Consider the following 22,238-nt stretch of genomic DNA (forward strand, 5'->3'; position numbering starts at 1 on the left):
CGTCATTATCTACTCGGGTGTGCCAAGCTCATGTGCTTCTGAATAGTTTTTTAAACAAAACAGATGGGTAGAAATCACCTCATCCAACCAGAAAGGCAGCAGCAGGCCCGTCAGTTCCATACGGGAGGGGCTTTGTCAAGGGGATGCAGGATTTTGGAGGGTCACTTAGGAATCTACGCTATTATTTCCATTAGCCCCGACGGGCAGCCCTGCAAGCTCTCAGGGAGACTGGGATTTCCTTCCTGAACTGTGTGTGCTTCTTCAGACAGGCTGCTTCCAGGAAATGTGAGATGACACCCAGCCTGGGCACCGGCTCGGAGATGCAGGTTCAGAGGCCACTGCCCGCTGCACGCAGCCCAGACCCGGCTTGGCAGCTCCGCCCTGAAAAGGGCCCTGCCTGGCTTCCATCCGGTCCTAAATTTCTCTAAGGAGCCGCCATCATGACCGCATGCCTGGTTGTCGTTATCACATTAAAACGATTGGGAAAGGATGGAGATTTGGAAGAAGCCGAGGTGTCAGAATCCAGGTGAACTCAGCTCAACCAGGGGCTCGAGGCGGCCCTTCCCTGGGCTGCCGATCTAACCAGGGAGGAAATGGCCCACCTGGGAGACAGGGTCACAGGACTGGAGAGTTGCGGCATCCACTTCACCCTTCTTGAGCAGTCCTAGCAACAGAGGGTGTGGGGAAAGTATAACTAGAGCTGCTCCAGTGCCAAAGGGTGGGGTGAGTTACCCATGGGTTATAGGTTAGTTTATCTTCTACGACTCGACTCTTGGGGCCGTTTCTACTGCCAGCTGCTGGTGGGCGAGTGACCCTGACGCCCAAGGAGACGGGAGGAACCCCCAAGTGAACCGGCAGGACGTGGGGGACTGAGGGGGGAGGAGAAGTGGAGGCCAGACAGGGTCGGCGCCCCTGAGGCCGGGGAGATCAGGAGACGTAGGCAGGAGGGGCCTCCGAGAGGAACAGGACAGGAGAGGAGGGCGATCGCCTGGCCCACTTGAGCCCAGGGAGCCTGCTGGGCTCCCAGGTGAGGTCTGCTGCCCTCTGAGACCAGGGGTGGGGGGCACGCCTGGGCCCCTTCTGTTCCTTGAGCCTAAGCCCCACCCCTGACACCCCCAGGAACTTTTCCAGCCCTGTGGGTCCTGAGTACTGGCCCCACCCACCACCCAAACCTCCTCCTTGCTTAGGCCCCACCCTCCACAGCCAAGGCCTTCGCCCCCCCTCCCCCTTTTTTTTTTCTTTTCCCTCCTCCTCTTTTTTACTATTGTGGTACTGCGGTACCTTCCGGTTGTTGATTCATCTATATTTTTATTTTTATATCCTTTCTAGCATATCTGTTAGTTTCCTAGTCTAATTTTATTTTTTACTTTGTTATTGTTCTTTTTTTTTTTTTTGCCGCCCCAGGCAGCTTTGGGGATCTTGGTTCATGAGCTGAGGGTCAGGCGAAGCTCCTGCAGTGGGAGCTCCCAGTCCAAACCACTGGACTAACAGAGAACCTCAGGCCTCAGGGACTATTCATCAGAGTGAGGTCTCACAGAGGTCCTCATCTCAGCATCAAGACCCAGCTCTACCCAACAGCCTACAAACTCCAGTGTTGGAAGCCTCAGGCCAAACAACCAGGAAGGCAGGAACACAATCCCACTCATAAAAAAATAAAAAAGAGACAGCAAAAAACTATGTCACAGATGAAGGACCAAGGTAAAACCTACATGACCAATTAAATGAAGAGGAAATAGGCCACCTACCTGACAAAGAATTCAGAGTAATGATAGTAAAGATGATCCAGAATCCCGGAAATACAATGGAGGCATGGACTGAGAAAATACGAGAAATGTTTAACAAAGATCTAGAACTAAGGAATAAACAAACAGAGATGAACAACACAATAATTGAAGTGAAAAATACACTGGAAGGAATCAATAACAGAATAACTGAGGGAGAAGAACGAATAAGTGAGCTGGAAGAAAGAATGGTGGAAATAACTGCTGAGGAGCAGAATAAAGAAAAAAGAATGAAAAGAATTGAGGACAGTCTCAGAGACCTCTGGGACAACACTAAACGCACCAACACTTGAATTATAGGGGTCCCAGAAAAAGAAGGGAAAAAGAAAGGGTCTGAGAAAATATTTGAAGAGATTATAGCTGAAAACTTCCCTAACATGGGAAAGGAAATAGTCACCCAAGTCCAGGAAGCACAGAGAGTCCCATACAGGATAAACCCTTGGAAAAACACACCAAGACACATACTAATCAAACTAACAAAAATTAAATTCAAAGAAAAAATATTAAAAGCAGCAAGGGAAAAACAAAAAATAACACACAGAAGAATCCCCATAAGGTTATCAGCTGATTTTTCAGCAGAAACTCTGCAGGCCAGAAGGGAATGGCAGGATATACTCAAAGTGATGAAAGAGAAAAACCTACAACCAAGATTACTCCACCCAGCAAGGATCTCATTAAGATTCGACAGAGAAATCAAAAGCTTTTCAGACAAGCAAAAGCTAAGAGAATTCAGCACCACCAAACCAGCTCTACAACAAATGCTAAAGGAACTTCTCTAAGTGGGAAACACAAGAGAAGAAAAAGACCCACAAAAACAAACCCAAAACAGTTAAGAAAATGGTAATAGGAACATACATTATCAATAATAACCTTGAATGTAAATGAATTAAATGCCCAACCAAAAGACACAGACTGGCTGAATGGATACAAAAACAAGACCCATATATATGCTGTCTACAAGAGGCCCACCTCAGACCTAGGGACACATACAGACTGAAAGTGAAGGGATGGAAGAAGATATTCCATGCAAATGGAAATCAAAAGAAAGCTGGAGTGGCAGTACTCGTATCAGATAAAATAGACTTTAAAATAAAGACTGTTACAAGAGAGAAGGAGGGACAATACATAATGATCAAAGGATCAATCCAAGAGAAGGTATAACAATTATAAATGTTTATGCACCCAACATAGGAGCACCTCAATACATAAGGCAAATGCTAGCCACCATGAAAGGAGAAATCGACAGTAACACAATAGTAGTAGGGGACTTTAACACCCCACTTACACCAATGGACAGATCATCCAAACAGAAAAGAAATAAGGAAACACAAGCTTTAAATGACACAATAGACCAGACAGATTTAATTGATATTAATAGAACATTCCACCCAAAAGTGGCAGGATACACATTCTTCTCAAGTGCACACGGAACATTCTCCAGGACAGATCACATCTTGGGTCACAAATCAAGCCTCGGAAAATTTAAGAAAATTGATATCGTATTAAGCATCTTTTCTGACAACAACGCTATGAGACTGGAAATCAATTACAGGAAAAAAACTATAAAAAACACAAATACATGGAGACTAACCAGTGCACTACTAAATAACCAAGAGATCACTGAAGAAATCAAAGAAGAAATTAAAAAATACATGGAAACAAGTGGCAACAAAAACACGATGATCCAAAACCTATGGGACGCAGCAAAAGAAGTTCTAAGAGGGAAGTTTAGAGCAATTCAACCTCACCTCAAGAAACAAGAAAAATCTCAAAGAAACAATCTAACTGTACACTTAAAACAACTAGAGAAAAAAGAACAAAGAAAACCCAAAGTCAGTAGAAGGAAAGAAATCATAAAGATCAGAGCAGAAATAAATGAAATAGAAATGAAGAAAACAATAGCAAAGATCAATAAAACTAAATGCTGGTTCTTTGAGAAGATAAACAAAATTGATAAACCCTTAGCCAGACTCATCAAGAAAAAAAGGGAGAGGATGCAAATCCATAAAATTCAAAATGAAAAAGGAGAAATCATAACTGACACCACAGAAATACAAAGGATTATCAGAGACTACTACAAGCAATGCTATGCCAATAAAATGGACAACCACAAAGAAATGGACAAATTCTTGGAAAGGTACAATTTTCCAAGACTGAACCAGGAAGAAATAAAAAATATAAACAGACCTGTCACAAGTAATGAAATTGAAACTGTAATTAAAAATCTTCCAACAAACAAAAGTCCAGGACCAGATGGCTTCACAGGTGAATTCTATCAAACATTTAGAGAAGAGCTAACACCTATCCTTCTCAAACTCTTCCAAAAAATTGCAGAGGAAGGAACACTCCCAAACTCATTCTACGAGGCCACCCTCACCCTGATACCAAAACCAGAAAAAGATACCACAAAAAAGAAAATTATAGACCAATATCACTGATGAACATAGATGCAAAAATCCTGAACAAAATACTAGCAAACAGAATCCAACAGCACATTAAAAGGATCATACACCACGATCAAGTGGGGTTTAACCCAGGGATGCAAGGATTCTTCGATATATGCAAATCAATCAATGTGATACACCATGTTAACAAATTAAGGAATAAAAACCACATGATCGTCTCCATAGATGCAGAAAAAGCTTTGGACAAAATTCAACACCCATTTATGATAAAAACTCTCCAGAAAATGGGGATAGAGGGAACCTACCTCAACATAATAAAGGCCATATACGACAAACCCACAGCAAGCATCATACTCAATGGTGAAACACCGAAAGCATTTCCACTAAGATCAGGAACAAGACAAGGATGTCCACTCTTGCCACTCTTAAAGATTTGTGCTCAGAAAACTATGAAACACTGATGAAAGAAATCAAAGATGACATAAACAGATGGAGAGATACACCATGTTCTTGGATTGGAAGAATCAACACTGTGGAATGACTCTACCACCCAAAGCCATCTACAGATTCAATGCAATCCCTATCACACTACCACTGGCATTCTTCACAGAACTAGAACAAAAACTTTTACAATTCATGTGGAAACACAAAAGACCCTGAATAGCCAAAGCAATCTTGAGATTGCTGACTCCATTTGCATGAGAGACTGGAAAAAAATCTCCCGTGTCTTTATGAGGACACAGTGATCACGGAAGGCGGCACCAGTGGTGGAATTCCGCACAAGAGAATCCAACCTGAGGTGGGATCACCCGTGGCCCCTCGGACACACTGGACATCCACCTTACACACCACCGGCGAGCTCTCGTGGCTGCCCTGGGTGTCCAGGTGTGAAATCCACCCCCATCCTGATTAGTTACAGTAACTTCTGCCCTCTGGGGAGAGCTACAGAACAGCTATTACAGGTGATTCACAAATTCTTTTCCATTTCTAGAGTTTATTGCTATTTTAAAAATGAATTTTGGTTTATTGTTTTGCAGCAGAAACCCAACTTCTGACTGGAATAGTTTTCTTGGGCGCCATCCATCCTTCATGCTAAATGTCAGGTGTGAAACTGACAACTTAAAAAAACCCTTTCTACCCGTGTTTCTTGGTGGACAAATGAAATGGAGCGTCCGACGAGGAGATGAACATGTACCATTTCACAAACAGAAAGCCAGCTAACCTGGCTTCATCTCGAGTAGCCTACGCGTCTTGATTTGGCGACATTAAGTGTCCTTTTTCTGAAACTGCAAAATCAAATCTCCTTTTAATTTTTCCTTAGAAGCCTTGGGGATACAAGTTTTACATCTGTATCTATCCCACTAGTCTATGGGATCTGGCCTTCAATGAACTGTCACATCCCTAAGAATGATCTCTAATAGTCTTGTCCAAATACCTGTGCGAAGTATGCATGAGATTAACTCACTTCCTGCCTCCAAACCCCGGGGTGGGAGACGCCATCGTGCCATCTTACTGATCGGGAAAGCGCGGCAGGGGGCGCTCACCGAGTCCCCACGGCAGGCTGCCTCGTCCCAGCCTCACCTCCGTACTCACTCATCCATTTGCGCCTTCTTTCTCCAAATGCAGGTCTCACCTGTCCTGTAGTCGTTATGGCTCCTGCTTCCTCCCCCGTCCCCCGCTGCACCCTGCACACCTGGGCACCCAGCAGGAGAAGCTGCCCATCAGGGCCCAGGAGAGGGTGTGGGCCCTCACTGGGCAACAGGGCCTGGCTTTACCCCCAGTGGTTACTAGCTGCCTGACCTTGGACCCTCATGTGCACATCTGTGCCCGGAAGGGCTCACCAGCACCGCACCAAGCTGAGACCCAGAAGTAGCTGGATTGAATCTCAGCCCAGGACAAAGGTCTAGGGGAGTAAAAGGAGAAGTGGGGGTGGCCAGGCCTTCCCGGGAGAGAGCAAAGGAGAAGGTCCCAGGCTGCCTCTGAGCTCTCTGCTGCCCCAGGAGGCCCCGTACCGTCCCACTCAGGGCCTGTGCCCTTGTCACAGGGAGGGACGCTCCAGTGGCATATCCCCTCCACAAAGAAGCTGCCTGTAAAACCTCTGATGTCGCTGTTTTGACAGCTGGGATTCGTGCTTTCAGGATGGGCTCATTTTCTGCCTGAAGATGACTCACCCACCACATGCCGGCTCTCCTCCTCCCACAGAGGGCAGTCCGGCCACAGGGAGTTGAGGGGAAGGCCTGAAGTCGCCGGGGCTCCAGTGGCCCAGGGCATTCAGCAAAGGGCCCTCCGCCCTGCCAGGGCGCCAACCCCAGCGCCGGTGCAGGCTGCCCAGCACGCGTGTCCCCAGGAGGGCGCAGGCTTCCATCGACCACAGCTGACCGGATGACCGCCAGACTTCTCAGCGACTCATTCATGAAGCGGACGGGGTTCCCAAAGCCCTTGAGACCGTGCCACCTGGGCCGTGGGCTCAGCGGAGCTTCACGCGTAATCTGATTCCACTGCAGCCACACCTGAGGTGCAGCACTGATCGCGGGGCTCCCCGTGTCTGGGCCTGCCCTCCCCCAGGAGATCAGCGCGAGGACGGGGCCTGCAGTGGACTCCAGTCCTGGTGCGGTCAGACCCAGCCCACTCCCCCCTGGGTTTAAGGTCTGCAGGACGCCTCCCCACCCCCGCTGGTGATCATGCGGTAAAGCACTGCCTGTCTCAAAGCTGGAAACACGCTGGCAGCGACCGATACGTGGTTACAGAGCGACGGCAGCCCCCTCCCAGTCCACACGATAGAAACAGCACGGGCAACGGCCCGCTTAGTGCGGTGAGGCTCGGCGGGGGAAACAAATTCACAAACCAGCGGTTCTTCGCTTTAGGAAAAGCTGCCTGGTTGTTCTCAAAGCTTCATCTTCAAGATTTCTTCAGATTGCACATTCCTGAGTTTCCACTAAACGTATCATTGTAACCCTCCTATGGTACATACACACACTTTTAATCGGGGGTGTGGTTACTAAGGGCCCTTCCCCCGCACACCCATTTCCACGAGGTCCCGACGGCAGGCAGGCCCGCCCGCTACCGTCCTGGCTGTCAGCCCAAACCCGTCCCCCAGAGACTCAGCCACAAAGGCCACACCTTGTGAGTGGGCTCGGCCGAGCGGTTCACTACTGCGGGCCCCCTACAGCTGCACTCGAGTCGTGCGGAACCGGAAGGCAGACACTCCAGCTCACAGCCCCCTTTCCTGGGCTGACCTCAGGGCCTCCTGCCAGCAGTTACCCTGGACTTGCCACCCCTCAGCTCCTGGACGAGCCAAAAACACCGGAGGTCACGGCCTCATGGGGATGGGGAGGCCACCAAAGTCAGCGCCCTGGATCCCAGACGGCACTGAGACTGGAGTTAGGCTGGCTCCACTGCCAGTGCTCTGGGACCCCAGGCAAGTGGCAGCACCTCTGAGCCTCAGGAGGACCACCCAAAATGAACATTTCAACGCAGACACCTTTAGAGGCTCTTTCCAGTTCCAATGTGCCACTACTTTGCGAAACGGAGACTCGCTCATCCATCAGCAGAAAGTTAACTTTCTCCTGGCCCGTAAAGTAAAGAATTTCCCACAAGTCACAGGAGTGAAACTCTCCTGGCAGCAGTTTTTCTGACACTTGTCAGTCAACAAATGTCACCAGGCCTTCTATGCACTCAGCACCCTCCAGGATCTGCCAGTCAGAGCCCTGAGACTATCTGAAATAAGTTTTAAATCAGGACTGAGCACAAAACAACAGATGCCCCCAAATACGCAGACCCCTCCTGTGTGCTGGACCTGCCGACCTCCTGCTGCGCCTCCTACTCTGTCTAAAAGCACGCTGGTCCAAACCCACTAAGCTGGTTTCATAACGCATGATGGGTGTTTCTAACTTGGGGCCACAAGGAAGACCCTCAGCACGCTGGTGCCACGGAGAGCACGGCCAGAGTCAGGCTCCAGCAGGAGGTCAGCGGGAAGGCGGGGACACAGGGGCGGAGGGTGCGGTGAGGGCCCCTGGTCAGGCCTGGCCCCACCATGCCCCCGCCGGGCAGCCGCGCTGACGTGAGCCGCCTGCCCCCCCCAGTGGCTCTGGGGCTCCCCAACTTCAGGCCACCTCCTCTGGCCTGTGCTCGGGCTACAGCTCCCAGGAGGCCTCCCAGTCCCAAGGCGCCCCTGCTCCCCGGCCTCAGGCCCGTCGACCAGTGCCCAGAGCTCTGCCTGGCCCGGCGCCTGCCGTGTGACAGACAAGCGAGTGGGGAGTGACGGCCAGCTGGCCGGTCAGGAGGGCTCTAGCGCCAGATGCTCTCGGCTGCAGGGTGACCGCGAGCTGCTTCCACCTTCCTGGGGGCCCAGGACTCCCCTTTCTGGTGAGTTTCCCTGGAGTCACCCCAAGGGATAAGGATCCCCGCCACCTGGTGCTAATGTGCTCATAAAACCTCAAAGACAGGAAACAGCCGCTGAGGGACATGAGAGGTGAAATCTGGTAGTTGTTTCAAGCACAAAATAGATTTTCTAAGTGCAAAAGCGTTAACTGAAATCCTACGGAGCACCTTCTTAAAAGGCTTCCAAGATTTGGTTCCTACTCTGCGATTTCTGGGTGCCACAAAGATGACCCCAAAAGCAGGATCCCTCCTTCAGAAGCACTAGATCCAAGTCCTTCAACGGGAAGATATGACTCCCACCCACTGCACTTTGCCAAGATGAAACCTCCCTGTCTCCACTCCCGGGGCCTCCCCCACGCCCTGGGGCCTCTAATCTTTCCACCCCTGGGGGCTGGGGGATCCCGCACTGACGGCTGCCCCGAGGGTCTGCTTCAGACTGGCAGCTTCGAAGTACTTGTACTTCCAGGTCTCCTTGGAAGCACCGGCCCCTCCCATCCAGGGCCAATCCAGGGCCATCCCCAAGCAGAACAGATGCCTGGTTGGGCCAAGGGACCCAGGTTCCGGGAGAGTCTGCAGTGCTGGATCAGAACCAGCCCCCCCAGGCCCCCCGCCCACCCCCGGCTCCACACTCCGCCCTGCATTCCCTCAACCCTGTGGGCAGCAGGGCCGTGGTCACGGGCTCACTGCAGCCCCCAGAGCTGCTCTGTGCCAGCGGCCCGGCTGCAGGGCAGGCCCTGCAGGGAGCGGGTGCGACCAGGCCGGGGAGCTGGGGCGGGCGTGCGGGAAGAGCGCTGGGAGAGCAGCTGCGGGGTGCACACGCTGGCTCAGGGCCCTCCTGCCGCACGTGAGTCTCTCTGACCCCCACCCCCCGAGGCTGAGCAGGGCCCACGTGCAGGGCCCGCCTGGAGCAGGGCTGACAGGCCCGACCCCCAGGGGCATAGCTAGCGATGCCCGCCTGCCAGGGACCCCCAGCAGCACCTCCACACGCAGGGCTGCCGCGCTCGGAGGGCCGGATGGGATTTCAGCGGAGCTCGGCACTGGGAACGCAGGCACTGAGGTTCGGGTCTCTGCGGACGGTGCAGGTGGAGCTCACTGCCTTTTCCTGAGGAAAATTCAGTAACAGAAACAGCCTGGAGAATACTGCCAATTATCTTAAAAAGCCTTTTGCCGTAACTAAACACGTGTGCATCTACGATGGGCTCACCCAGGGACAGATGGGAAGCAGCCCGCTGCGCTCTCAGTGGGTGAAATCTGTGGCTCTGGTCTCAGGGAGCAGGGGCAGCCCAGGGTCCCGCGGGCAGGCCCCTGGCGCCCAGCTTGCCCCGGCTTCCCTCCAACGGCCGCCGCCAACCCTGCTGCCAGAAACGACAGCTGCGGCGCTTTGCACTTCACTCTAAATTGGGAAAAATTCACCTGGGGGTGCAGGAGGGAGAACACCCACAGGCGCCTTTTCACACCACTGCTTCTCGCTGTGTCTGACAGGTGAGAAAAGCAAGCCACACAGACGACGTGCTTGTCTCCCGGCTTTGACGCTGCCGGTCACGGCTGCACCTGCGGACACCTACCCACTTCCTGCCACCAGATCCAAGTCACCTCTGCCGAGAGCGCGGCGGGAACCCCACACCCCCAGCTCGGCTGGCACGGGCTGCTGCATGGCCGACCCGGAGCCGCCTGAGCTGAGGTGACGCGGCTGTTCCTCGTTAGGCGGGAGCTGCTGGCAGAGCGCGGGCCTCGAGCGAAGCCAAGTGCCCCTAAGAGCGGAGCCAGCGACCACGGAGGAGAGCGGAGGGGTATCACTCCCCACGAGGCCCCCAAACACCCGACCCCGCTCAGGCAGCAGCCCCGTCTCTTTCACAAACTAGAAGGGGGGAACTTGCGGCCAAGAACCAGAACCGGTCACGGAGCTAGCACGGCTCTTCCCTTTCTGAGTCAGAGGTCCCAGGGGGCTTGTCTTCCAGGAAGGTCGTCCAAGGGAGAGGGTGGGACCACCCGCCCTCCTGGGGGGACCCGGCTATGTCTCCCGCCCAGGCAGCGAGGTGGAAAGAGTGGACCACGACGGGTGATCTTCAAGCAGACGTGGACGCAAAACACAGAGCAAGGAGTCCCTTCATGCCCAGCCACCTGCCCGTCTCAGGACGAGGCAGCCGTCAGGGCCGAGACGAAGGCCTCTCCCTCTCCGGGGAGCGTGGGGAGAGCATCCCTCTGGACCAGGGGACAGGCGGTGAGGAAGCCTGAGCCTTTCTGCGAGGTGCCTGGGCCCCGAGAGCACGGGGTGGTGAGGGGTGGATGTGCCTCTGGGGTCCCAGGCAGACAGCCTGAGCCATCTGGATTGGGTGCCGTCCCCAAGGGAGAGGAGAGGCTGCCGGCTAGGTCGAGGGGCACACTCTAATCAAAGGCTGGCTTTACAGTGAAAGGTTTGAAAAGATCCACAGACCGTGGCAAAGCCAAGAGAGAGAACAAGCCACTTCGAGAGCAAGGCCAATAAAGGGAGTGGCCCCTGCCGGAGACCCAGCCCCCCCCAGCACAGCCCGGGCAGCGCGGAGGCCTGACCACCCGACACGTCTCATTGGCTTTGAATGTGAAAAAGGTGAAACAGCTCATCAACAACTTTTTTATGCAGATTACGTGTTGAAATGACAATGTTTCTGGATACTGGGTCTAATAGATTATATCAATAAAGTGAATTTCATGTTTTATCTTATTTTTAAATTGTTTTAACTTTCAAAAATGTGACTTATTGGAAGATTATAAGTTACATATGTGGCTTGAATTATGGTGGCTTGGTGGCTCACCTGATGTCTAGCTGGTGGCAGCTGAGGCAAGCTGCCTGGACTCGGATTTCGTTCTGAAATCAGCCCCACTTCCTTCGCTGTTAAAGAAGAGCTGAAATGCCGTCCACACCCACTAGGAGGCTGGCCGCCTCCTCTGGCTGCTGCCCCGTGGCCGAGCGGGTTGTGCACTGCACGAGGACAGCACGTCGAGGGGGAAGGCCCTGCTCACGCAGCACGCGAGTAGATCCGTGGATTTGTTCTTAGAGATCCTGGCACTTGGCAGAAGGTGTCTAGGCCCAGCAAAGTGAGTAGTTTACAATGACTTTGCAACAGGAGGAACGAAGCATCTCGAGGGGGCGCTTTTTCTCATGTGTGAGAAAACTAGCTGGGCTCCGGTCATCCCTCCCCAAACTGCGGCCACTGGAGTGCCACCGCTTTGCTGGCTTGGCCTCCCTCTGTGTCACGCGCCTGGTGCCCGCACGCGAGCCTTAATTTACAAAACGGGATAGGCGTCTGGTGCCCAAGAGGGTCAACAACCAGCTGGGCCTGGGCCGCCCAGGGTGGGCCACTTACCCTTTCGCTTCTCCTCTCGTCGGGTCTACCTCCTGCACTGGTGGGGCTGGGTGCCGACCGGCCGCCGGCAGGGCCCGCTCCGGCCTCCCCGTGGAGGTGGACGGCGCTGACGTTAGGAGGAGTGACGGCCGAGGCTGCCGACGAGAGCGGGATGGCTGGCCGGGGGCTGTGCTGTGGGGACCCGATGGCGGGCAGGCTCTGGGCGCGCAGGGGCGACACTGCGGCGGTGGGCCGGCCCTGCACCTGGGCCGGGTGGGCAGCTGGGAGAGAGGAGTGGAGAGAGCAGGGGGAGGTGAGTCTGCAGCCGGCAGCGTGGGGGCCACGGCCCGCCCTCCCGCCCACACCTCTGCTGAGTCTCCAGCCCCAGCCACAGCCGCAGGCGGGGCAAGGAGGCCTCTGGGCAGCCGGCTGCCCCGCCTCACCAGGAGCCGGGAGGCGGCCTCTGAGGCTGCCGCAGACGAGGCCCTTCCCAGTTTCTCCGGTCTTTGAACTGGTGTTCTATGCTGTAAGGAACCAGTACGCTCAGGAGGGTTTCAGAACCACCCTGTTCGGCCCTTCGTAGACCTGAAGCCCGTGCAGGAGCCCAGAAGAGGCCCAGGGAGGCCCTGGGCTGCTGGGCTCCGCTGCGCGTGAGAGGACCTCTGTGGACAGCGCCGCCCCGGTCGGCCTCCACCCGCAAGTGGAGCGGCCCAGCCCTCGGCCGCCGCGCCCGCTGCTCCAGCTGGCAGAGTGGGGGCGGTTGTGTGAGGATCCACGGACCGATGGCTCACCGTCTGCCTCCCCACTCCAGCGTAAGCTCCACGGGTGGGACTTTCGTGACTAATGCACTAACGTGTTCCAAACAACTGGAACAGTGCCTGGCATGTAGTACATGCTTAATAAAATTCGTTCGGAATGAACGAGTCTTTGAGAAAGGAGAACCCTGGCTAAAACATCTCTACAGATTTCCCAGAACTGAACGGCTGGAGAAGAAAACAATACTCCATGAGAGAGAGGCATGGCTCACAGCACAGACTGGTGGCAGGGTCGAAATCCACGGCCCTTTGGTACAATTCACCCTCAACTTCACCCGCCCAGCAGGACCCAGACACACGCGGCCGACCCGTCGCCCTGCTGGGCCTGCTGGTCAGCGACGTCAAAGCAGGCGTGGGCTGCTTGAGGACGAGCGTGGACACGCCGTTACTCCCAGTCTCTGCCCCTCCTCTCCTCTCTATCCCATTGTTTCAGTAGCTCTGGAGCCCCCAGATCCCGCTACCCCACACGGGTCCACTCTGCCTCCCAGGACCAAGGTCCAGTGGTGCTTTAAAGAGAGCAGGTGAATGAGTAAGTGACCTACCTTATCGTCCACTCTGTCCTTGCCTTACTCTCAGGCTATCACTTCCCACTTCATGGATGGAACGAACGCTGGAGACTCCCCCAGCGTCAGGGCAACCTCTGTCCAGACCCAGCCCCTCAGCCTCCAGGGTGCAGGGTCCCACGGGGCGACCCTTCACCCTCACTGACACCTCCCGCACCCCGTCTCTCCTGTCCTCGACTCCGCCCCTCCTATAACTGACTAACCCCCTCCTGTCTACCGGCACCTCCTTTCCTGCTGCCTTGACGCCTAGGTGCTCGGAACAGTGTCCACATGGCCCCTCCTTCCTTGTCACTCAACTCTCTGACGGGCCTGTGTTTGGTGTCTGCTTGTCCTCTGAGGCTTCACAGTTACGGCAAGTTCAGGTTTGCATTTGTGGCTGTGATTCCGACTCACACGAGGGCCCATCTTCCGTCTGGGGGACCCCGCCGTGATCATCCTCGAGGATTCTCTCTCCCAGCCTCTGCTCTCTGCTTCTGAAAGTCGTGTTAGAAGTCGTCTGAAGCTCGGCGTCCACCCCGTGTATACTTTCTTCTTGCTTCGCCTCTGCTCCATCTCTGGACTAGCTCCTCTGTGGGGCTTCCGGTGTGGCCAAGTCCATCTCAGCTGTGTCCAGTCCAAAGCGTGTGTCCCCCACAGAGGTTTCGTATTTAAATATATGTTTCCTTTCCAAAGTTTCAAGTTGCTTCTGTCCTATCCAGTGGTTTCTGATTCACATCCATCTACCTGCTGTTTTAATTTTCTTCTTCATAATACTATTTTTTCTTCCTTTTGGTGGGATGGACATTATTCCTTCTTTTTCCTCTTGGAGGAGCTGAAATGTGCCGATTTCAAAGCCTTCTTAGGTTCTCCTGCCCGTTCTTCAGGCTGCTGGCCTCTGTGATGCAGGACTTTCCCACGAACTGAGTGCAGGCTCGCCCTGAGCGTTGAGTGTCTCGCTGCCCTGTTTCCTCTCCTTTATCCCCTCCTGCAGTTTTGTTGCTGCTTCTGCCTGGTCTCTGGGACCTCCCCTCAGAACCAGGTGTAATCGGGTGGCTTGAGTCTGGTCCTTCAGGAAAGGTAAAGATCTAGCCCTCAGGCCAGAGCCAGACTCCAACTCCAGGTGGGGCTCCATTCCCTCCCTCATCCCAGGCAGGGGCTCAGTACTGACCACTCCCAGGAGGGGGCTCAGCCCTTAGACCAGTGCACCTGGCCTGGATCCCTGACGCCCTCCAGAGGCTGCCTGTCCGTGTTCTCCTGCAGGAGGGGAAAGCTGGCCACCACCACCTGCTTCATCCCGGAACCCAGGAGGCCAGCGTATCAACTCTCTTGTGTTCCATTCGTTTACATCCAGAGTATCAAGAACCAACCAACCTCTCTGTGTTCAGAGCAGAGGGGGGTGGGATTTCCACATGAATCACTCTCCCAGGCTTCCAGGAGTCCTCCACTCACTTCTGTCTCCTGAAATACGGTTTCTCACCCCATCGTTCCATCAAATGTATCTGGACAAGATCACTTACGACTCCCCTGTCACCAAACTTAATGGACACTTTTCTGTTTTCAGAAAAAGTATCTCTTAATCTAGCCATTTGTCTTCACACCAATATCACACTGATTACTGTGGCTTTTTAATATGTCTTGAAATCAGTGTTAAGCTTTCCAACTTTTTCTTTTCAAGGTTGTTTTGACTATTCTAGGTCCTCTGCATGCCTGTATGAATCTGGGAACCAGATTGTCAATTTCTACCAAAAAGTTGGGTGAGATCTTGATTGGTATTCCATGGAAGCTATAGGTCAGTTTTTGGCGAATAAACACCTTAACAATACTGCTTTCTCACTCCTGAATAAAGTATACTTCTCTACTTATTGAAGACTTCTTTCTTTCTTTACTTTGCAATATTTTGGAGTGTTCATTGTGCTGGTCTTACTCATCTTTTGTCAGATTTATTCCTAAGTAATTTATATTTTTGATGCTATTAAAATTGGTATCATTTTTTAAATGTCAATTTCCAATTATTCATTGCTGGTGTAGAGAAACAAAACTGACTTTTGTATATTGATCTTGTATCCTGTAACCTTGCTGAAACTAATTCACTGTCTCTAAAAAAGTCTTTGTCTGTGTCTGAGTGTGTGTGACTGTGGATTCCTTAAGGTTCTCTATGTACAAGTTCACGTCATCTCAGACACAGATGGTCTTCCTCTTTCCTCTCCCATCTCCACACCTCTTCCTCTGCCTTGACTAACTGCTCTGGCTAGAACTTAACAGCACAATGTTGAATAGAACTGGTAAGAATGGACATCCCTAACTGGACCCTGATCCTGGGGAAAGCTTTCAGTTTTGGGGTTTTTCTTAATTAATTTTATGTATTTTTGGCTGTGTTCGGTCTTCGTTGCCGCACCTGGGCTTCCTCTAGTTGCGGCGAGCTGTGGCTTCTCTTGTTGCAGAGCACAGGCTCTAGGTGCGCGGGCTTCAGTAGTTGTGGCGCATGGGCTTAGTTGCTCTGCGGTGGCATGTGGGATCTTCCCAGACCAGGGCTCAAACCGGTGTCCCCTGCATTGGCAGGTGGATTCTTAATCTCTGCCACCAGGGAAGTCCCAGCTTTTAGTTTCTCACCATTAAGTCTGAGGTTAGCTGTGGGTTTTCACAGATACCCTTTATCAGGCTGAGAAGCTCACTTCTCTTTTCTCATTTTCTGAGAGTTTTAATGTGCAGACGTGGACAGCGCAGCAAAAAAACTTGAGTCATTTGACGCACGTCTTTGTTCTGAATCCTACTCTAATTTATGTTGGATTTTGTCAAAATTTTTTTCCACATCTACTGAAATGATCATGTTATGTTCATTTTTGAGTTTGTTAATACACTGAATTGTATTGACTGTCAAACATTAATCAAAGCTTAAGTTCCTGGGATAAACTCTACTTGATCAGGATGTATTATCCTTTTTACTTATCGCTGTATTTGACTTGCTAAAATTTTGCTGAGAATTTTTACACCTATGTTTTGAGTGATATTGGTCTGTAGTTTTACTTTTTAATGTCTTTGCCTGGTTTTGTTATGAGGGTAATGCTGGCTTCATAGAAAGAGTCAGGAAGCATTCTCTCTTCTTTTCAATTTTCTGGAAGAGTTTCCCTAGAATTGTTATAATTTCTTCCTTAACCAATAGGTATAATTCATCAATACAGCCACTTAGGCCTGCAGTTTTCTTTGTGAAAGGTTTTAAACTAATTCAATTTCTTTAATAAATAGAGGTCTATCCAGGTTTTTTAGTTCACCTTAAGTTATCAATTTGTGTCTTTTAAGAAATATATCCATTCTAATTTGTTAAGTTTATTGGCATAAAGTTTTTTAAAATAATAATCCCTTATCATTCTGTAGGATCTGCAGTGATGTCAGTTTTATTATCCGTGGTATTGATAATTTGTGTATCTCTCTTTATTCTTTATCCAGCTGTCTAGAGGTTTATCAGTTCTTAATCAGTTTGGATCCTGACTCCGTCCATCACCTGTTAGTCAGGCAGCCTCAGGCAGGTCACTTCATACTTCTGAACCTATTTTCTCTTTTGTAAAACAAAGAAAATAGAATCTACCCTGATGGGTTGTTTTTAGTATTTAAGATTGTAGTCTGTGTGCGACGCACACATCTCACTTAGGGGCAACAGCTCAGTATTCACTAATTCAGTGCTCATGGAAACCTTAGAACACCATAAAACCACAGAGACTGCGAGTAATGGGATCAACTGTGTGGCCTTCTAATTTTAACTGATTTATGGTTTTATATTTAAAGTATTAAAATCTGTTTTCTGTTCACAGCATATGGTTGGGCCTTGTCTTTTTTTTTCGTAACAAGCTCTGAATTCTCCTTGAGGCTATTCAGATGATTCGTATTTAATGTGATTATTTACATGATTAGGTATAAACCTACATTTCACTACAGGTTTTCTATCTGACCCATGTACTTTGTTCCCGTTCCCCTCTTTTTACACCTTCTTTTGGATTAATGGAAGTTTCTGTGGTTCTATTTGATCGCCTCTGTTAGCCTGTTTGCTGAAACTCTTTGCTTTGACGTTTAGTGGTTGCCCGCGTCTCTAGTTTATGGTCACCTACCTACACGTCCTCACGCAGCACACGAGTAGACAAGACTCCCGACAGTGTGCATGGCGCTTCTGGGGCTCCCCTCCCACCCTCTGTGCATCTGCTACCACATACTTCACTTTTATATACATTTTTAATCCCAAACTGCACTATTTCTATTTTTGTTTAAAGTCAGTTTTATTTTAAAGATTTTTAAATAGTAAGGGAAAAATCGGATGCATTTATCCACGTAGTTACCGTTTCTACTGCTCCTCATTCCTTCGTATAGACCCATTGCCAACTGGTGTCACTTCCCTTCTTCCTAAAGAATGCTGTTCAACATTTTTCATAGTGTGGGTCCATTGGTGATGAAATCTTTTAGCTTTACTGTGTCTGAATGATTCTTTATTTTGCTTTCATTTATGAGAGATTTTGTTTGCTTTTTGGCTGCACTGGGTCTTCATTACAGCACGCAGGCTTCTCTAGTTGTGGCACACAGGCTTAGCTGCCCCTCGGCGTGTGGGACCTTAGTTCCCCAACCAGGGATCGAACCCCTGTCCGCTGTATTGGAAGGCAGATTCTTAACCACTGGACCACCAGGGAAGTCCCGCTTTCATTTATGAAAGATACTTTTACTGCGTATAGGATCCTAACTTGACAGATTCATTTCTTTCATGATTTATTTAGTTTCCTACTGTCTTCTCACCTGCAGAATTCCTGACAAGAAATCCACCTTCATCCTTATTTTTTCCTACTTCACATGTATTTTTTTCTCTTGCTACCTTTAAGGTTTTCTTCATCACAGATTGTGAACGGTTTGATGATAATTTGCCTTGGTGTAGTTTTCTCCACGTTCCTTGTGCTTGGGATTCGCCAGCTGTCACTGATCTGTGAGTTTATAGTTTTCATCAAATTCAGAACAACTTTGGTCATTATTTCTTCAAATAATTTTTCTGTCCCACCCTTTTCTCCTTTAGTTTGGGGACTCCAGTTAGAAATATATTTGGCCACTTGAAGTTGCCCCATTGCTCACTAATGCTCTTTTAATTTAAAACAATTCTCTTTTATCTCTGTTTCATTTTTCATGGTTTCTATCACTATACCGTCAAGTTTTCACTAATATTTTCTTAGCAACGTCTAACCTGCTGTTAATGCCATCCAGGGTATTCTTGATCTCACACGTGTAGTTATTTCTTAAAGTTTGGTTTTGGTCTTTAAAGTATCTTCCATGTTTCTGCTTACCTTTCTGAGCATAGTGAATGCAATTATAACATCTGTGTTAATATCTTTGTCTGCTAATTCAAACGTCTGTGTCAGTTCTGAGTCAGCTTTCATTGACTGGTTGGTTGATCTCGTTGCGGTGCGGCATGTTTTCCTGCTCCTCCCCACGCCCAGTGCTTCTTTACTGCCATCAGACACAGGTGGGACGGGAGCGGTGCTGCCACTACCAGGCAAGATTCCTCTGCACGGACGGCCCGGTGCCCTGGGAGCCGGCTGGCGGGAACAGGCACCTTCCAGCTGCGTATCTGCAGACACTGAGAGTGAGGACCCTTCCTGTCACCGTGCTCCTGGCTCCGTGCGTTCCTCACACACACCTGCCTATTAGTTCTCAGCGTCCTGGTCCAGGGATGCTCTGTACCCGCTGGGCTTTTCTCTCTGTGCAGATCCCTCCCCACTGGGGCTCGGTCACCCAGACCCTCGTCTCCACACCACCCCTCCAGGGCACCTGCTGGGCACCTTCGCTCCCCTCGCCATGCCAACGCCTGGCCTTCTCTCCAGGCAGTGAGCTGGGATCCTCCTGTTTGTTCTCGTCTATCATGGATCACTGTCCTTAGTTTTCTAGTATCTAGTGTCTCACAAACCACTGTTGTATATATTTGTCTGTTTTTTCAGTTGTTTCTGATGGGAAGGTAGATCCTGACCTCATTACTTTATCTTAGCTGTGAGCAGAAGTCTAGCTTTATCCTTTGGATACAAAAATCTGATCACATCTATTATTTAAAACCCTTCAGGAGCCCTGCTGCCCTCAGGATAAAAGCTGAGGTTCCCTGACACAGGGGAAGAGAGCCGTCCAGCTCTGCTCCCTCCTGCACTGGGCCGCTCAGGTCCTCAGGCCCCGGCCCTTGGCTGGCTCCAGCCCCTCCCACGCTCCACCACTCACCCCTGCACGCTCAGCTCCACCGCTTTAAGACCTAAAGTAAACTTTGCCTCTGCAGAGAACCGTCACCGACACGCAGCTTCTCCTGCCTACCTCCGTCTCAGTCACATCAAATTAGGTCAAGTCACCCCACGTAGAAACCACGGTCTCTCTCCTCTCCCCGCTCCGCCCGCTCATCCCTCTGCTGGACTCCCTTTCTGCTTTGTCGGCCCACATACTTCCTCTCAGTCCTTTAAGAAGCAAGGCAGCATCACCTCTGGAAGACGGTTCACAGGCCCCTCTGCAGCTGCTCCCACTTCCTCCCTGGTCTGAGTGAGGTACCCTCCCACTCCGTGCGCCTTAGTACCTGCCAGGCCTCCACCCCAGTGCTTTTCAAATTCCACTGTAAGCGTGTGTTTCCTCGTCCTCCTCTCTGAGTGGGGGCAGAAACGGGTTTCTGGTTCTTCTCTGTATGTCTGGGCCCCAGCAGAGGCCCCGGGTGCCCAGCTCTCCTCCAGTGCTTTTTGCTGATGAGTGAATGGCCGTACAGGGCTCTTACCCCCCGGTGCCATGGCCAGTGCAATCGGGCCTTTGTTCAACTGCCTGACTTTGGCTCGGGCTGAGAACACTGACGAGGGCCGCTCAGGTGCCTGGGCTGGGGTTTGCAGAAATGGGCAATCACTGCAGTGAGCAATCCACTGCCTGTGCTGTCAGCAGTGCGTTCTGCCCTCCAGATGCAGAGTGAAGTGCAGAGTGCCGTGGGAACTCCGTGGCATTTAATTACTGAAATGATGGGGGGGCCTCCTGTAGCCTGGCTGTGGCAGCACAAGCACGGGGACAAGCCCTGGGCTGGAACGCGCTGGGGAAGCCGTTAAACCATCCTGCACCTCGCTCTTCCCACACGTAAAATTAAACAGATGGAAGAGCACGCCTGTCACCCGTGGTGGTTACCATGGTGATCGAGGACAGACACGCAGTGTTGTTCTGCCCTGGCCGTGCCAATTTCTTTTATTCTGCTCTCATTCTGTTCCATAAATGAGACGGGCAGGTCACGTTCTGCTTTGAATTGGGGAGGGTGCTGTAACGGCGGGGCACGGAAAGGCCACTGCAGGGCACCTGGTGCAGAGCCAGGGCAGCCGTGCTGGAGGCCCGCCCCAGCCTCTCGGGGTCACCAGGCACAGGGAAATGCGTGAGGCGGGCTGGGTGAGTGGATGAGAGGCTCACAGGCAGAAGGGAGCTGGCTTGGGACGCGGGCTGCCCAGAACCTGCTCGGTGCTCCCAGGGCCTAGGAGACCAGCATCTCGGTGCACGTCTCACCAGCCATGGAGCAGCAGTCAGGGAGTTCCCGGGCTCACTTGATCATTAGGCGCTCAGTGGCTGCATCACAGCAAGAGGCTAAAATAAACACCATCAGCTGCTCTAAGCCAGGGCCAGCTGGAAGGTAGCGGCTGGGGCAAGAGGTCTGGCACAGATAATACTCCTGCAGAGACTCCTTTAGGACACAGACAGCTGGCTCTTCCCCAGGGCCCCGGAGGCCAGCTGCAAGAACAGACCTTACTTTTCATTAATTTAAGCAAAACCCACATATGAAGGACTATAGGCATTCACAGGGTCCCTGGGATGGCAGATCAGTCTTGGAGGCTCTACACCAGGGAAGTGCCAAGCCCACCCATGAGGCTTCCTTGTCACAGATCCCACTGCTGCTTGGGAACACCACCCAGCACGAGGCTGGACACCAGGCACCAGAAGTAGGCCCTGCACCTACGGACGACCGGGCACTGGGCACAGGAAGTCCACCCTGCACCCACGGACGACCAGGCCCTGGGCACAGGAAGTCCACCCTGCACCCACTATGACCGGGCACTGGGCACAGGAAGTCCACCCTGCACGCATGGATGACCAGGAACTGGGCACAGGAAGTCCACCCTGCACCCACGGACGACCAGGCACTGGGCACAGGAAGTCCACCCTGCACCCACGGACGACCAGGCACTGGGCACAGGAAGTCCACCCTGCACCCACGGACGACCAGGCACTGGGCACAGGAAGTCCACCCTGCACCCACGGACGACCAGGCACTGGGCACAGGAAGTCCACCCTGTACCCACTATGACCGGGCACTGGGCACAGGAAGTCCACCCTGTACCCACTACAACCGGGCACTGGGCACAGGAAGTCCACCCTGCACCCACGGACGACCAGGCACTGGGCACAGGAAGTCCACCCTGTACCCACGGACGACCAGGCACGGGGCACAGGAAGTCCACCCTGCACCCACGGACGACCAGGCACTGGGCACAGGAAGTCCACCCTGCACCCACGGACGACCAGGTACTGGGCACAGGAAGTCCACCCTGCACCCACTATGACCGGGCACTGGGCACAGGAAGTCCACCCTGCACCCACTATGACCGGGCACTGGGCACAGGAAGTCCACTCTGCACCCACTATGACCCGGCACTGGGCACAGGAAGTCCACCCTGGTCCCCTGAAAAGCTGGGTGTTTCACCACCACCTTCACCCCCAAAAGGGACCCAGAGGCCCCTCAAGTTTTGTCCTCTGAAAGGAAGCCACATTCAGGATGTCTGTCCAGAGTCCAGGCCGGTGGCAGCACCTCACCCGCCAGGCATGGACGAGCAGCACCGCCCCCACCGTGGCGAGGGGGGATTCACACACGGACGGGAGCCCCACATCTGGAGGCCGGTCCAGGTCAGCCAGGGCCACAGTGGACCAGCGCCCACGACACCCCTCAGAGCCACAGGCCAACCTTCCCCCGTAAGCCAGACCC

The 22,238-nt window shown here is 52.1% G+C and overlaps 1 protein-coding gene across 1 annotated transcript in view; it reads right to left on the bottom strand.

Moving 5' to 3' along the window:
- The window catches only part of SH3RF3 (SH3 domain containing ring finger 3), a 201,219-nt gene that overhangs the window by 24,724 nt on the left and 154,257 nt on the right, over positions 1–22,238 (bottom strand). The window contains exon 9 of the mRNA XM_060027650.1: positions 11,911–12,170. Coding sequence (XP_059883633.1) covers positions 11,911–12,170 — 260 coding nt within the window. The remainder of the gene's footprint in view (positions 1–11,910; positions 12,171–22,238) is intronic.

This window comes from Delphinus delphis, chromosome 12 (assembly GCF_949987515.2).
Source record: "Delphinus delphis chromosome 12, mDelDel1.2, whole genome shotgun sequence".
Lineage (NCBI taxonomy): Eukaryota > Metazoa > Chordata > Mammalia > Artiodactyla > Delphinidae > Delphinus > Delphinus delphis.